This window comes from Trichophyton verrucosum (genome assembly GCF_000151505.1).
Source record: "Trichophyton verrucosum HKI 0517 chromosome Unknown contig00222_1.f1.exp, whole genome shotgun sequence".
NCBI classification, from domain to species: Eukaryota; Fungi; Ascomycota; class Eurotiomycetes; order Onygenales; family Arthrodermataceae; genus Trichophyton; species Trichophyton verrucosum.
The window spans coordinates 93,192-109,227 of NW_003315503.1; the positions used below are offsets into that span (position 1 = coordinate 93,192).

Here is a 16,036-nt window from a genome sequence, read left to right on the forward strand (position 1 = left end):
TGTCGAGACAGACTTGCAGATAATTAAGACCTCGCACACACGGCAAGCAAATATGGCAGTGAAGGAATGCAAACAGCCAACTTTCTGCCACCTAGATGCTTACCATTTTTAGTGCAGACTCCATCCTTTTGGCCATATATGGCTGACTTTGTCCTTCCAGTAGTCCTCTTTGTCGAACGAAGCGAAGTTGTGGGGAAGAGCATGCCAAGGCCTTATCACGAGCCCCTTGATGACTAAGCTTTCCCTATTACATAAGGCGGAGCCTGATCCTCCGTCTTTGCGGCCTTTTGTTGATAAGATCAAGATAAGATCGCGCGCTTTCTGGAGCTTCGTTGCGGAGAGAGGCCGCGCTTATCCCAGTCGACCCCTCACAACATCCACAGCAACACTTCTACAACGCATCTATACGCCCTTAATAGATGCTAACACTGCTCAACCATAGTTGCAACGGGGTCTGGCGGCCGTCTGGGAGGTAGTACCCAGTAGAATGATACCCGTTCTCCACCTACTGCGAGACACGCGACCATGAACAACCTCACCTCCCTGCGGAGAGCTGTGGTCAGCTTCGGGCAGCATGCTCGTTTCTTCTCCTGCTCGTCCCAGTACTACCAGCAGCAGCAACAGCAAAGTGACAGCAAGATCAAAACGGTCCCGTACTCCTCCCTCACCATCGGCGTGCCTCTCGAGTCATACCCGTCAGAACGCCGTGTCTCTCTCACCCCGGCTAATGCCGCCCTCTTGCTGAAGAAAGGGTTCGGGCAGGTGCTGGTCGAGCGTGGGGCTGGTGCAGCATCCCAGTTCACGGATAAGGCATATATAGATGCCGGGGCTAGCTTGGTGGACCGCCATGACGTTTGGGAAAGCGACATCGTGCTCAAGGTGCGAGCTCCCAGCCTCAATCGTGGCGAGGTAGGCTTGCTTAAGGATGGTGCTACGGCCATATCTTTCCTCTATCCGGCACTTAACAGAGACCTGGTTGAAGCCCTGGCCAAGGGAGGCGTCACCGCCTTCGCCATGGATATGGTTCCTAGGATATCCCGTGCCCAGGTCTTTGATGCTCTCAGGTGAACTACCTAGCACTCCACCAGCACAGAGACAAAAAGGAAAACTAACGGCCAGTAGTTCAATGGCAAACATAGCAGGATACAAGGCAATACTAGAAGCCTCTAACCATTTTGGGAGATTCCTACCCGGTCAGGTTACTGCTGCAGGGTGAGTATGCTCTTACGCTTACCCGCATTCATATACAATACTAACATCCAATAGCAAGGTCCGTTTTGCTGTTCACTCCAATTATTGCCATAATTAATGCAGTGTAGATTCCACCCGGAAAGGTACTCGTTATCGGTGCTGGTGTTGCTGGCCTCAGCGCAATCTCGGCAGTAAGCCACGGTCACTCTTATATAAAGCATCATGATTTATACTAAAAAAAATCAAGGCACGTCGTATGGGTGCCATAGTCCGCGGTTTTGATACCCGTCCCGCCGTTCGTGAACAAGTTCAATCCCTCGGAGCCGAATTCATCGAGGTAGACATCCAAGAAGACGGTTCCGGCGCCGGTGGCTACGCAAAGGAAATGTCCAAGGAATTCATCGAAGCTGAAATGAAGCTCTTCCTCCAACAAAGCCGTGAAGTGGACATCATCGTTACCACAGCCTTGATTCCTGGAAAACCAGCTCCAAAACTTATCACTGAAGAAATGATCATGGCCATGAAGCCTGGCTCTGTCGTGGTAGACCTCGCGGCAGAGGCTGGAGGGAACTGTGTCCTGACTAAACCTGGGGAGCTGGTATTAAGCTCCAATGGCGTTACTATCATAGGATACACTGATCTTCCATCCCGTCTACCCACGCAATCGTCTACGCTGTACTCAAACAATATCACTAAGTTCCTGCTTTCAATGGCCCCCGTTGAGAAACAGTTCGGTGTTGACCTTGAAGATGAAGTCGTCCGTGGCTCCATTGTCACCCATGCTGGTTCTATTTTGCCCCCTGCTCCCAGGCCCGCCCCGCCTCCACAGCCAGCAACTCCCAAGAAAGACGACGCAGCTCTTTCCGCCGACGCGGCTAAGATGGAACTTACCCCATTCCAAAAGGTCTCAAGAGAAGTAGCTACTGTTACTGGTGGCATGGGCACAGCTCTCGCCTTAGGAAAATTCACTGGTCCACTGTTCATGAGTAATGTCTTCACAGCGGGCTTGGCTGGCTTAATTGGATATCGAGTTGTATGGGGCGTCACTCCTGCCTTGCATTCTCCTTTGATGAGTGTAACCAACGCTATTTCAGGTACTGTAACTCTCCGTTGTCTAATACCGACTATCTACTTACTCGCATGTAGGAATGGTGGGAATTGGTGGCCTATTCGTCATGGGTGGAGGGTATTTCCCCGAAACCATACCCCAGGCCCTAGGTGCATTGTCTGTGCTCCTTGCCTTCGTCAACGTATCAGGCGGCTTTGTCATAACTAAACGCATGCTGGACATGTTCAAGAGTGAGCTCTAGTTACCCAGAGGTATTGCTTGGCACCGCACACTAATAACTACTATGTAAGGGCCTACTGATCCACCTGAGTATCCATGGCTCTACGCTATTCCTGGCGTCCTATTCGGAGGCGGGTACCTTGCAGCTGTGAGCACCGGTATGGCGGGTCTAATTCAAGCCGGATACCTCGTCAGCAGTATTCTATGCATAAGTATGTACTATATTCTGTGGTATTTGTGTGACCTGCAACTACTAACAATGTAGGTTCTATTTCGGGTCTTGCATCTCAGGCCACTGCTCGTGCAGGAAACTCTCTTGGTATCTTGGGCGTTGCTTCTGGTATTCTCGCCTCTTTGGTTGCTGTAGGCTTCTCTCCTGAAGTCCTTGCCCAATTTGTCGGACTAGCTGGTATCGGAGGTTTGGTTGGTTAGTTCTACCGTTATCGTGTTCCGTTGTTCTATTCGCCGATGATAACATAATATAGGAGCCGCGATCGGCCGTCGTATTACTCCCACCGAGCTCCCTCAGATGGTAGCGGCACTGCATTCTGTTGTTGGGCTCGCGGCCGTCCTCACTAGTATTGGAAGTGTCCTCGCTGATATCGACCATGTTTCAACCCTACATCTTGTTACAGCATACTCTGGCGTAGTCATAGGTAAGCCTTCGCAAATCGTATACTAAAACAGGGAATGTTAAACTCACTGAATAAACAGGCGGGATCACCTTCACCGGCTCCATCGTGGCGTTCCTCAAGTTATCAGGGAAAATGGCATCTAAACCACTTGCATTCAAAGGTCGACATATTGTAAACTCCTCTTTACTGGGGACCAACATGGCGCTCATGGGTGGATTTATATCAATGGCTCCGGGCGCTCCCCTAGTAGCTGCTGCAGCTTTATCAGCGAGTACCATCCTCAGTTTCATAAAGGGGTTCACGACAACCGCTGCTATAGGGGGTGCTGACATGCGTATGTTTACCTTGATCCTTTAATCCTGGTGAAGACCTGCTAAATGACATCTATAGCTGTTGTGATAACGGTTTTAAACGCTTATTCTGGCTTTGCGCTTGTTGCCGAAGGCTTTATGCTTGACAATCCACTTCTTACGACAGTGGGATCGCTTATCGGCATCAGCGGTTCCATTCTATCATATATTATGGTTAGTCCACGGCTAGCGATGTTTTGAACTAGTTCTTGAAATAGTGCCAGGCTAACTGTCTAAAGTGTGTCGCGATGAACCGTTCTCTAACCAATGTCCTATTCGGCGGAATATCATCACCAACCCAGGCACAATCGGATCACCAAATTGAAGGAAAGATTACGAAGACTTCTATTGAAGAAACGGCAGAGACTCTTGCGAGTGCCGAAAGTGTTATTATAGTACGTTACTCTAGTCTTGATCTGTTGAATCAACTGTTAACCTATGTCCCTAGGTCGTTGGATACGGCATGGCAGTCGCAAAAGCCCAATATGCCATATCAGAAATCACCCGTATGCTTCGTGCAAAAGGAGTCAAAGTTCGATTCGCTATCCATCCCGTCGCCGGCCGCATGCCTGGGCAATGCAATGTCCTGCTTGCTGAAGCTGCTGTTCCATATGATAGTAGGTTCTCCTTTTCATCGGTGCCTGCATTGCACAAAGCTAATAAAGGAAATTAGTCGTCCTTGAAATGGATGAAATCAACGATGACTTCGGTGATACGGACGTGACTCTCGTCATCGGTGCGAACGACACGGTTAACCCCATTGCCCTGGAGCCCAATTCCTCTATTGCGGGAATGCCTGTTTTGCACGCCTGGAAGAGCAAGGAGGTCATTGTTATGAAGCGTGGAATGTCAAGCGGATACGGTAAGTTATTAAACTCCTCCCTAACCAAAAGGGACCCGTTTAAACTAACATATCCGATAGCTGATGTGCCTAACCCCATGTTCTATATGCCTGGTACCAAGATGCTGTTTGGAGACGCAAAGACTTCTTGTGATGGTGAGTCCTATCAAACTAACTGCGTTTGCCTGTGTGTAATTATCGATACTAACTCGCACCTAGCTATCCAACATGCTCTTGAAGCACATAAATGAGAAGAAAGAATTTTACAATTCGGGTGATATATAAACTACTTGATATCAATTTTTTCTTCCAGCCACCTCAACCTCAAATAGATCAGTTAGATCACTTGTTCAAAGACCGAGAAGATATTTTTATCTATCCACGCACTTTCTAAGAGCCTTTCTTATCTAGTTGCGGTCAATGATGCATTTACAGCATATTATCAACTATTTCCCCCACATATTTAGCTGGGCCTTTTCACTTTATTTCCTTGGTTTGTTTTACGTTTTTCACCGCCCCCCCCCCGGGCCGCGAGTCTGCTGTTGAATGGATATAGCTGGTCGAACGAATTAACCGCTGGTTTGACAATGAGCTGGCTGACTGATTACTTTTGTTGCTTGTATGCAAACCCCTTATACAGTATACTTTATGTCTACTTATCACAGTGTGCATGGGCATGTCTCTTTTGATACATGCCGGCGTAAGTGTAAGTTAGTGTACTTACAACCCGTTTCCGTTTCAACAAACTGATATTCTCCATTGGAGAACATGAAGCGCTTGCCAATCAGGCTCTGATTTGCCTTGTTTGACAGGTGGCATGATGATGGATGGATGCATGGTGGGGGAGAAAATACGAGCCTGTGTAATGCAGGCCTCTATTCGTCAGTTTAAATCATGCGGTCTGCTCATCTCCTGCGGGTTAATGGCCTGTGGGTGAAGGTGATGTATCATAGTATCATGCATATAAACAGGGGGGGAGGGTCTTGCGCTACGATGAGAAAAGCCGGGGAAGTTTGGAGCAAAGTATTCGTGGAAAGTTATAATTATCAATTTGGATAGTCGAGTAGAGAGTAGCGGCATGCATAGCCATCAAAAGTAGTAAACAAGTCATACTGCAACTACAGTCCAAGAGACGAAACGCACGAGACAAAATCATAGACCATGGTATGGAAATACAGGGAGAGGAGAGATGACGTTTACAATCTGGAAAAAGGAGAATTGAACGGAAGCAGAATTATGCAGGACTAAAAAGCGAGTAATTAATTAACAGGAAGAAATGAAACGCAAGCAGCGCAAAACGGTATGATTTGGGTATCGGGGGTATCGGGATCGGGTATGGGTATCATTCACGTCCACCTCGCCTTTTTTTTTTTTTTGGATTGTTGATTAAAAATTCTGATAATTCCCACAAGACAACCATGCATCATCACCGCGTACAGAGGGAGTGACGAAACAGTAGGGAGTGGCAAGTTGGAAATTTGGGTGGATCGAGCCAGTAATTAATTAGACAAGAAGAGCAAGACATAGGAAACAGAAGAAAAGGATAGGGGAAACACAGGCACACACGAACACACGAGACATATATTAGAGTGAGGTTTTTAGAGAACTGGATTTGGTTTTTCTTGTTCAAAGTCATGGCCATGCTCGTTAGGAAGTTGGCTGGGCTGCGTGAAAGATTGGTTTGATGGCGGGACAGTGTTGAGTGTTAAATTGGCTAAGGTGCTGTGTTCAGGGGATTTTTTATTTTATTTTTGTTCGGTTGATATCGTTATGCTGTAGACAAACCAGGACAGTGCAAATACCGCTGGTCCCACCACTTTTCGATTTCAACGGAGCTCGTCCTGGCGTCTGCTCTTCATGCGGCAGTGGGCACGGGTTGGGTAGCAGCAACAGGAGCGGGCTCAGAGGTGGGGGCCTCGGTGGTCTTGGGCTCTTCACCGTTGGCAGCCTGCTCGGTGGTGGTAGCAGCTTGAGTCTCGGTGACAGGCTCCTCTGCAATGGGCTCAGCCTCGGGGACTGGGTTGGCAGCAGGCTCCTTCTTGACAGCCTTGCTGGGCTTGCGGAAGAGTCCGGAGAGGGAACTAGATTTCTTAGTCTCGCCCTCGGGAGCTTCACCCTCGACTTCAGGCTTCTTCTCCTTCTTGCCACCGAGGTTGCCGAAGAGCGATGTACGGCGCTTCTCCTTGAGGCCGGGAACAACAGCATCGACTGCAGCAGTGGCAGTCTCGTCAGCCTTGGAGACGGCCTCATCAACCTTCTTCTCGACGGCGTCAGCGGCAGCCTTCTCTGCCTTCTCAATCTTCTCGGCCTTGTCAGACTTCTTCATGAAGGAGAGGAACTTGTTGCCCGAGGTTGGGGTAGTGACCTCCTCGGTCTTCTCGGCCTTTTCAGCGGTATCTTCAGCGGTAGCAGTAACAGTCTCCGGCTTGATTGGCTCGGAGGTTGAGGCATCGACAGGGTCGCCGAGCTGGGGAGCAGTGCTGGAGACAGCTGTGGTCTCAGAAACGGCCTCCTTCTTGGCCTTGTCCTGGTCTTCCTTGGGGAACTTCTGGAAGAAGCTGCCGAAAATGGAGGTACGCTTGGACTTCACAGGAGTCTCTGCCTTCTTCTCCTCTGGCTTCGCCTCTTCAGCAGGAGCTAACAAAATTGCAAATTATTAGTAAATGAGGGCTTATGGAATGTGATATTTTGTAAACCAGGTTAAAGCTTACCATCAGCGGCTGGCTCAGCAGCAGCGGAAGTAGAGGCCTCAGCGGCCTCGGCAGCGGCAGGCTCGGTGACCTCAGGAGCATCGGTCACAGCAGCTGGAGTAGTTTCAGCATCATCCTTCTTGACTTCCTTGTTTTCCTCAGTCTTGTCTTCCTCCTTTTGCTCGTCTTTCTTCTCTTCCTGCTCTTCCTTCTTTCCGAGGAAGTTTCCGAAGATGCTGGCACGCTTGCGAGACTGAGAGCGGCTCTTCTTGTCGTCCTTCTTCTCTTCCTTTGGCTCGACAACAGCATCAACGGCCTTATTGGCTTCGTCGGTCACCTTCTTGGCGGTGCCGGCAACAGCGGCAACGACGGGGACCTTGGCTGCACCACCGTTAGTCAAAACGATAAAATAAGCTTTAAATTGGGGGGTTACAAAATGGTCACGTACTGAACTTCTCAAGCTCGCTCTTGTAGCCCTCACAACCAACGATCTCCTCCTTGGCGGCCTTTCCTTCGGCAGACTTGGCCTCGATAGCGGCAATCCAGCTGTCACGCTCGTCAGCGTCGGCGGCCTGGAAGGTGTGCTTCTGGCCGTGGAGCTTGAAGATGAACTCGTTGCTGCCGTCCTTGGTGATATCGGTGACATCACTCTACAACTACGCGTTAGTTCAACTCCTCTCTGTTTTGCCCTTGAATTTATCTAGACCTCCAACATACCAAGTTGATGATACCAGCAGGGTTGGCCTTGTCCTCAGTGCGCTTGGCAAAGAAAAGAAGACCCTTGCCGGTCTGGCTGGCCCAAGCAGCGTTGGGGTGAGCAAAGCTTAGCTTTTCATTCTGGAAGTAGGAGGTGAGCTGCTTGCTCTCGACGGGCTCCTCGCTGAACCAGAAGTGTCTCTTGACAAAGCGGAAGCTCCTGTCATCCAGAGTCTTGTTAGTGTTGTTCTCTTCTTTTTTTTTTTCTCTCTCGTATATCCCCCTCCCTCGCTACCAAAAGCATGCACATATGTATCTGCCTTGTACTACTTACTTGACGAGTCCTGGGGCCTTGTATCCAAGCTGGCCGTCGGTGGCTGGGACGACCTCCTTAGCAGCAGGCTCCTCCTTAGCAGGCTCCTCGGCAGCGGGAGCCTCCTCGGTGGCCTTGGCAGGCTCTTCGGCGGGGGTTGTTGCAGCGACCACTGGCTCGGTGACTGCTGGAGTCTCGGTAGCGGCGGCGGTAGCGGCGGCGGTGGTCTCTGGGACGACGGCGGGCGTCTCCTCGACGGGCTTCTGGACTTCAGACATGGCTATTTCTTGTAGTCGTGAGCTCGTTGGGCGTGTTTTATTTTGTGGTGAACGGTGTTTTTGATGAAGCGGATATTAAAAGTAGCTACGGGCGTCCTTTTCGAGGGGCGGAAACGGGTATCTCGGGTATCACGAAGAAGCGAAGAAAGGAGGTGATTAAAATAGCTAAGAGAAGGCTCTCTCTGGTAATTATTAGATGGAAAAGGCGAAGCAAGCAAAAAAGAAAAGAAAAAGGTATCACTGGGTATCTCAAGAAGGCAGAAGCTGGAGCAGACGAAGGAGAAGAAGAAGAAGAGGAAGAGGAAGAGGAGGACGAGAGAGAAAAGGCCGGATTAATATTTGCGACAAGGAGGCCGTTTTTATTTTGCTCTTTTCCGCTTTGGGCGATAAATTACAGGGTAGAAAAAAAAAAAACAAAAAAAAGGGAGGAGCCCGTGAATTGTAAGGTAAGCGCGATACAAGGGCGGTAAGTTACGCTGGGGCGGGGCAGCCCCTTTTTTGCCCTGGTACCGTCATGACCGTACGCGTAATACCCGTACCGCGAGCTCCAGGCCGCTCACCTGACCCAGTTGCCCATAGCGCAGGCCGCGCTTGCTGCCTGTTTGGGTCTAGCGCCGCCTGTTCCCGCTGTCTGATCAGCGGTACCGTACGGTCAGTTACGTGACGTGACGGGCTGCTGTCCTCTTACATAAGCCCCGGAGATACCGCTATAGACACGCCAGAGACGCCATCGCAGCAGCGAGCAGAGCAGAGGGCAGATCGATGCAGGTACTCTGTGTCCTTCGTCGCTGGCCGCCGAGTCGCCGGCTGTCACTGCTCGAGTTATACAGTGCATGCATGCATGCAGCTCCGTGGGCGCGCGCTCACGTCTCCCCTAGGTTCTGATTCGAGAGAGTCGCTGCAGCCATGATGATAATAATAATACAAGTAAATACTAGAAGACCAGACGGAGGACCCCCTTGATACCACGTGACTCCCCTATTTCGGGTGGAGAACTCTCTTTTGTCTTGGCATCAAGTCACATGCCCATCGCTTTGTGTTTCGCCCGTTTTTTTGTCGCCCTTTCTGGGTTGTCCCTCTGGCGACGCTCCTCGCCGGGGGCCGGTTTGATAGACAGCGAGGGACGTTGGAGATGAGACGACGAGGATGCCAGAGGACGCAGAGCAGGGCCGATGTTGACTGTCGGTGGCGAGGCCAGCGGTGCCAGCAACGAATCGCCAGATGGAGGTGGTGTTTACCCATCCTTAGCACGCACACGCTATTGATCAGTGGAGTACACGGCAGAGGGCCAGAGATTGGATATACGGGAATTACAGCCAATACAGATAGCTAATACCTTAATTCGAAGACAAGATGGAAATTCGGTACCTGTCATCATAAGGTCGTTACCATATAATCATCATAAATTACTGCTATCGCGTAATAGTGGAAACACGCCGCTCGCTCGTTCGAGAGCTATGAAGCGATTTTGTGTGGTCTGCCCAAAGTGCCCCCTTTTTTTCCTTTTTCCTTTTTCCCTTTTTTTTTTTTTTGGGGTCCTTTCTCTCTGCGACGCTAGGCTAGGGTAGCTGTGGCCTTGTCACCAGGAGCTTCTACGACTTAGCAGGGCCCCTGCGTCAGGCCACTTGAAACAGCTGCCAACCAACTTGACCAGCTCCAATTTGAACCATTTGTCACGGTAGGCGAGGAGAGTGGCCTATAATCATGTCCAGACTTCGTCTGCTCTTGGTGAAGACTGGTAGCCTGGAAACAGGGAAAGGGGCAAAACACACCCCCTGGGCTGGTCAATCTCATGTTCTCCCTTGATAGCAAAGTGAACCGATGGGGCTGCGAGAAGGGGAAGAGAAAAAACTTTGGACCGCCGGCAGTCCACTCCGGGCACCTGCAATCAGCGTGTGGCTGTCAAAACATATCTAAAATGAGCTGTTAGCGCCGGTCGATCGTACAAGGGGAGAGAAACCATGGAGCTTCTTTTATCAATTTCTTTTGTTTTTTTTCCTCTTTACTTCTTCCCCCTAGCTAGTTATTGGACCCATGTCCAATCGTGCGTACAGGGGAGGATTTAAAGCCGTTTGCCGTGCAATTGATAAGGAACTCTTGATGCAAGCGGGGAGGGCAGGGAAGTAAGAAGAACTTACGAAGTGATGCTCTCCGTCCGCTCAGCTGTCAATTTCAAACACACTTTCAGCAACTCCAACGCAACGGTCGGCTCCTTTACCTGGAGTGTCTCCCACTCTTTCGTCCCTAGCGTCCAGACTACACAGTCACGTTCTACCCTCACGGTCGCACTGCGGCTCGTCTCACCAAAGAAGGACAGCTCGCCACATGGTCGTCCAGCCACGATGAGCTCAAAGTAGCTTCGCCCTTGTGGAGTGGCATGTTCCGCCCGTAGCATACCTGATTCCAACAGGTAGAACTGACCCGGGTAGTCGTTCTCGCGGTACAACACCGAAGATGCTGCAAACTCGGCCCGTGTAAAATATGGACACACGGGAAGCCAAAACTCTGCGGATTTGATGCTGAGACCCTGAAAGGTTTGGAGCAGCAGCGGGAGCGGCTGCTGCTGCTGTTGTGCTGGTGACAAGCGTTTGTGAAGGATCTTGCCCGATCGAGTGTCTTCGGCTTCCTCCCGTAGGAAATTGGACGCTAGCTGGTGAAGATAATAGCCGCGAGGAGTGTTGGCAGCCATGTCTGCCGCCAGTGTCTGGGCATGGGTCTTGTTTAATGGTTCTATATGAAACATGCCTTATTTAGCAATGATGATCCAACTCGTTATCAACGATGGGCACCACCAAAGGACGGACTTACTCAGGTTTCCTTCACCGGGGGATAGCCCGGCGGGCGGAGTCTCTTTGTGCTCGTGGATCGCCTTCAGGGCCTCATTCTCGCAGTGCTCAAGCGCAGAATTTAGATCTTGGAAAATTTCGACCGCATCGTCCAGCCCAAACAGGCCGACATTTTGCAGGCTTGTTGCAACGTCTCCCGCTATATCAAGCCCGCATACAAGCATGTGCACTCCCTTCTTTTTCAGTATCCTATTCAGCCTTGTAAAGGCTTCGGCTGCTGAAAAGTCTAGCCCGTTGACATATGAGAAATCAAGTATGAGGAATCTGATGGGCCGCTCGCTGAATGCTTCTGCATCCACCAATCCACGTATCCGCTTTTCGACACTGACAATGGTCCCGAAAAAGAGGAAACCAGCGAGCTTGATGACGAATGTCTGTTTGCCCGCTTCACGTAGGAACCTTGCGTGCAGCGGGTGTCGCCGAACGGTAGAAAGGGCCACTTGGCCTGTGTATGTTGCTGTTATCGCGGATTTTTGTGATGTTTGAGCCACAAAATTGACACACGCGAGGATGATACCCACAATAATACCCGCAACAATGTCCCATGCTCCCATCGTGACAACAATTGTTACAACCTAGTCCACCAATTTGAGATTAGCAGGTGGACCGTGCAAATTAGCGAAATTAGGCCACACTCACAGTCAAATACTCAAGCCTGTGCAACTTCCCCCACGTATCAACCAGTGCTTCCTCTAGAAGCTCAATTCCAAGCATATATATCAGGGCACCAACAACCATAATTGGAATATATCCAACTATACCTGGTCCAATGACTAGAATTCCAAATGTACCAACAGCCAACATGATTCCTGCTAGACGGTGATTGCCTCCACTGGCAATAAAAAGGAGACTGTTCGTGTATACAAGGTAGTTCTAGGCTGTTCGTTAGCTCTCGTTCCGGTAAAAAGAATGACGAAGTAAAGCCATACCTGCACACTACCAGCAAAGCCGGAAAATACATTGGAAATTCCATGTGAGACCAGCTCTCGGTCTACATTCAGGTGATCTTCACCCGTTGAAATACCAAGCGCAGGAACGTTAATGGGAACATGAAGAATGCCAAAAAATGTTAATGCAAACATGGCTGGAACAGTTTCTGCAAGTGCAGCCCAATGAACCGCCGAAAGATCTGTATCGACGGTTAACCTCAATCTTAGTCTGTCTCGTGGGCAGACAATACATACCGTATAACGTATAGAAATGGTACCATGGTTGTGAAGATGCAGGAGCATAAAAAACCCACCCTCCTTCCCTCAATGAACTCATAGAAACATTCGTAATAAACTTAACAATGTAAAAACCGGCCCCGATGGCTAAAAAGTAGGCACATAGAAGGAAATTAGAACGTATGAAACGCTTCAGAACAAGAAGACCAATTGCAAGAAGCAACGGAACGGTCCACAGTGGTATGGTATCAAGCTGGAAAAGCTTCTCTAATGTTTTGAGGTTGTATTCTAGATTGCCTGACAAACGAGCGGATATTTCGATACCAGTAACGACAAGGAACCATCCTACACCACCAATGCAGCCGATGAGAATGTGGCGGGGGAAAAATCCAATTAGGGAGCCAAGGCGGCATGCTCCCATGCTGAAGAATACAAGCCCTGTGAGTATGGCGCTTAGAGAAAATGCTAAAATTGTTGTTGCATAAACAGCTCGAGGGTCATCGTCTCCCACCCTGGTGAGAATTTGTGTTGCCATTGCGTGGAAAAATGGGACGACCTCAATCATCTCCGCGCCGATACCGCCTTTGAAGACCGAGCCTCCGCAGGAAAAAACCAACTGGGAAATGATAGTACTGACATAAAACATGGCAATACCGTCAGCGCCCATAGCAGCAAATATGGGCTCACCCAGCGGAAAGAGAATCATTCCATAGGAAAGGGCATCTAGGATGTTGAGAAGTAGGCCTAAGAAAACAGCTGGCAGTAGGCTGACGGGTAATTTTACTCCATTTTCATATATGGATTGTTTGTCCCACGTCCGTGGGTTGCATATGGTCTTTGCCCATGCAGGAGGTTTTGAGACCATCCATCGGCCTAAACTAGCTAAATCTGGTCTCTGGGGCCCAAAGTCTTCAGGGCCGCCAGGTATAGCACCATACTTGGAGCTGCTCTGAACTTTAATCAACGGTGCTTGCTCGGGATCTATGATCCGAGGCATAGATGCCACCGGGCGGTGACCAAGGGCCGTTTCCTCATCATCCTCATTGGGTTCTTGTATGGTCGTGTCTCTTCTAGATTGCACGGGGGCACTGGTAGACTTCTTCAACGGGTTTGTTGGGGACGATCGTAACATGGCAGTCAAGGCAGATTCACCCACGAACGAAGGGAAGGCGGATCCTCGGGGGGTGGTCGGTTCTGACCTTTCTTCAATGGCCTCTGGTCGGGACCGAGACCGAGTGAGACGATCTGACACTCCATCCCCAGTCCAACCTTCCCTAGCGAGTAAACCGCCAGTAGACGTAGATAGATCACTCGCATAACCGGAGAGTGACTTATGACTAATTGATTCGGCGTCAGATAGGGCTAGAGACTCGATCTCTGCAGTTCGTTCTCGAACTCCTAGTGAGGAGTATTGGGCGGTGTCTAAAGGATAGATAGCCGTTAGCTTTGTGCATCAAAAGGAGGATTAATCCGCGGTATTAGGTACGCACCCAATGGCCCATGAAATGTTCGATGGTAAAATGATCGTGTCGGTGTCTTCTCGCTGACAGACACACGGCGACGTAATGAAGCTCCGTTTGAAACGTCTGGAGCTTGCAAGAGATCCGAATTGTTACCCGCAGCCGTAGTTGTCGCACTCACTCTTCGATCAATAGCTGGGGCAGCATCTCTCAGGAAGCTTAGGTTGGAAAAGGTCGACGAACGGCGCCTGCCAGTGGCTGGGAGGGTTTTCCCCTTTCCTCCATCCATCCTGTTGCTTTCCACGACCCAAGAAAGCGAAAATGGCACTAAAGATGGAGGGCCAGAAGGGGTCGTATCCCAGGGCTACACCAAAATCCGTAGGCGGTGCATTCTAGTGGAAGTTATATTATTGAGGGGAAGCATGTACAAATGATGAGGCGATGGTTGTGATCTTGAATGTCTCCCCTCTTAGTGGTCTTGTGATAGCTTCTCCATACCAGACCTAGGCAGGCGGAGCAGGGAATGACGCAAAGAGGCTAACGAGGTACAAGGATGGCCACCAACCTCCGGGCGAATACGAAGTATCTTTTTGGGGCGTTTCCAAAGCGCTTCAGGTGCAAGCTTAATAAACAGTGGCCAGTTCCGGACAGTGAGAGAGGTCGGCAAGAGGGTAAAAACACACTGATTTGTCTTCCCGGCTGGCTCTCTTGTCTCAACATACTTGGTTATATCAAGGCCTCCCTGGCGATAAGATAGGCAAATGGATTCGATGACCCTGGCGATTGTGGCGACCATGCACGGCAGATACTGGGCTTTGACACCGCGCTAGTCGCGAACTATAATCAACACATATGGTTAGCCGGCTACAAGATATCTCTCCCCTCTCCCGGTCCCAGCCCCCGCCAGTAGCAGGGGTAGCTTTATGGCAGCATGGACGGTTTTACTTCTTGCCAGTAAAGTATCCACGGGCTTCGTCTGATGGCCGATGCTCACGCCTCTTCTCGCCCTGCGAAGCGGCCAAGTCAAGCTGAAGTTGGAGTTGAAGTTCGGTTTCGATGCCAAGACCGACGCTTATCTCAAAGCTTTTCTTGGCAAACCTGATGACTAAGACGCACGAGCCGCATGCTTTGACTGGTTATGTAATCTAAGCTGGTAAACATCAACATCGTTTGCTGCGAACGTATTTACTCACGAGCAAAGGAATCGATGAAGACAGAGGCCATGAGATAACTTTCACCGTCAACGTAATGTCTAGGCCTTACCACCATATAGCCAAAGCAATATTACCAACTGCAACTCGGCAAGAAATAAGGAGCATAGGAAGACGAGTAGCATTCTAAAGTGTTGGTAGGCGTAACAAGTGCCGACCAACAACACAGGCCGGATGCCCTAGGTGCTTCTGTGACATACTCATATTAACACAGGATGTTTCGTTCCACTAACTGATAATAAAATCAGCCCTACACTGGAACTTGGCTCCAGATCCACCAAATATGGACGCAGGGGTCGTCGTCGCAACCGATGGTCGTAACCCACTTTTCGTTCTCATGAAACTCCCAAGTTTACAGGTTTAAAGACGGACGAAAGGTGTAAAAGTGGGAACAACAACCCAGCGGGAATGCAACTTTTGTGCCGTTAAAGATTTTGGAAGATCGTTTCTTCAGTATGGTGAAGGGAGAGAGCGAACTACGGGGCCTTATCCTCAGCCTTGAGACACCATTTGACCCGAAAAGCCACTAAGCCATGCTGATGCAGAGAGCCGATGAGTTAAATACTTTCAATCCTTCGGGAATGGCACCCTAAAGGAATTTTCTATGGTGATTTCAAGCCTGCCAGTTTCCTTGTTTGCGTTGATATACGGCTCCGAATAAATGACTTGAGCGAGTCGGAGGACAGATAAAGACCCTAATTAGTGGGATGATATGACAACAACGAACGAAGTATCACCAAAGAAGGCTCAGTACTGGCCTGATTTAACCGATCCGTCTCTAACGATTGAGGATGGTCTCTATGGAGTCGGGGTGACAATCCGGGAAATTTGCATTAAAACCTATCCTTTGAAGACTGGTATAGTGATGACGGGACGTGGTATCTTAACAGTAGGAAGCCCATGGATGTTGGTGAAGTAGAAGACCTGGAAGTACGGAACATCATCTGCGATTATCTTCGCTACGGCGGTGCCAAGATATAGTTGAGGAGCCCAGTGATGGAAATGCACGCGAACAGCCTCTGTTAGTTGTCAACCGAAGATAACCAGAGTGATATTACTGGCTATTTCGAA

General features: G+C 49.8%; 4 protein-coding genes across 4 annotated transcripts; 2 read left to right on the top strand and 2 right to left on the bottom strand.

Annotated features, from left to right (window-relative positions):
- Nucleotides 1-525: 525 nt before the first annotated feature.
- Nucleotides 526-1,068, top strand: TRV_02609 (uncharacterized protein; the record flags this gene model as incomplete). Its single annotated transcript, XM_003023229.1, has 1 exon — nt 526-1,068. One exon carries the CDS (start codon nt 526-528, stop codon nt 1,066-1,068), a length of 543 nt encoding a protein of 180 aa, XP_003023275.1.
- Nucleotides 526-4,699, top strand: TRV_02610 (uncharacterized protein; the record flags this gene model as incomplete). Its single annotated transcript, XM_003023230.1, has 13 exons — nt 526-1,047; nt 1,320-1,382; nt 1,439-2,285; nt 2,338-2,490; nt 2,551-2,691; nt 2,745-2,906; nt 2,965-3,135; nt 3,194-3,448; nt 3,505-3,638; nt 3,704-3,859; nt 3,913-4,081; nt 4,138-4,461; nt 4,638-4,699. 13 exons carry the CDS (start codon nt 526-528, stop codon nt 4,697-4,699), a joined length of 3,159 nt encoding a protein of 1,052 aa, XP_003023276.1.
- A 1,461-nt stretch (nt 4,700-6,160) lies between these two features.
- On the bottom strand, nt 6,161-8,282 carry TRV_02611 (conserved lysine-rich protein, putative; the record flags this gene model as incomplete). Its single annotated transcript, XM_003023231.1, has 5 exons — nt 6,161-6,942; nt 7,017-7,409; nt 7,444-7,645; nt 7,713-7,911; nt 8,026-8,282. The coding sequence occupies 5 exons, from the start codon at nt 8,280-8,282 to the stop codon at nt 6,161-6,163; spliced, it is 1,833 nt and encodes a 610-aa protein (XP_003023277.1).
- A 2,134-nt stretch (nt 8,283-10,416) lies between these two features.
- Nucleotides 10,417-14,043, bottom strand: TRV_02612 (uncharacterized protein; the record flags this gene model as incomplete). The annotated part of the gene is made up of 6 exons (XM_003023232.1): nt 10,417-11,012; nt 11,091-11,703; nt 11,768-12,001; nt 12,058-12,257; nt 12,313-13,716; nt 13,785-14,043. 6 exons carry the CDS (start codon nt 14,041-14,043, stop codon nt 10,417-10,419), a joined length of 3,306 nt encoding a protein of 1,101 aa, XP_003023278.1.
- Between the last annotated feature and the right edge of the window lie 1,993 nt (nt 14,044-16,036).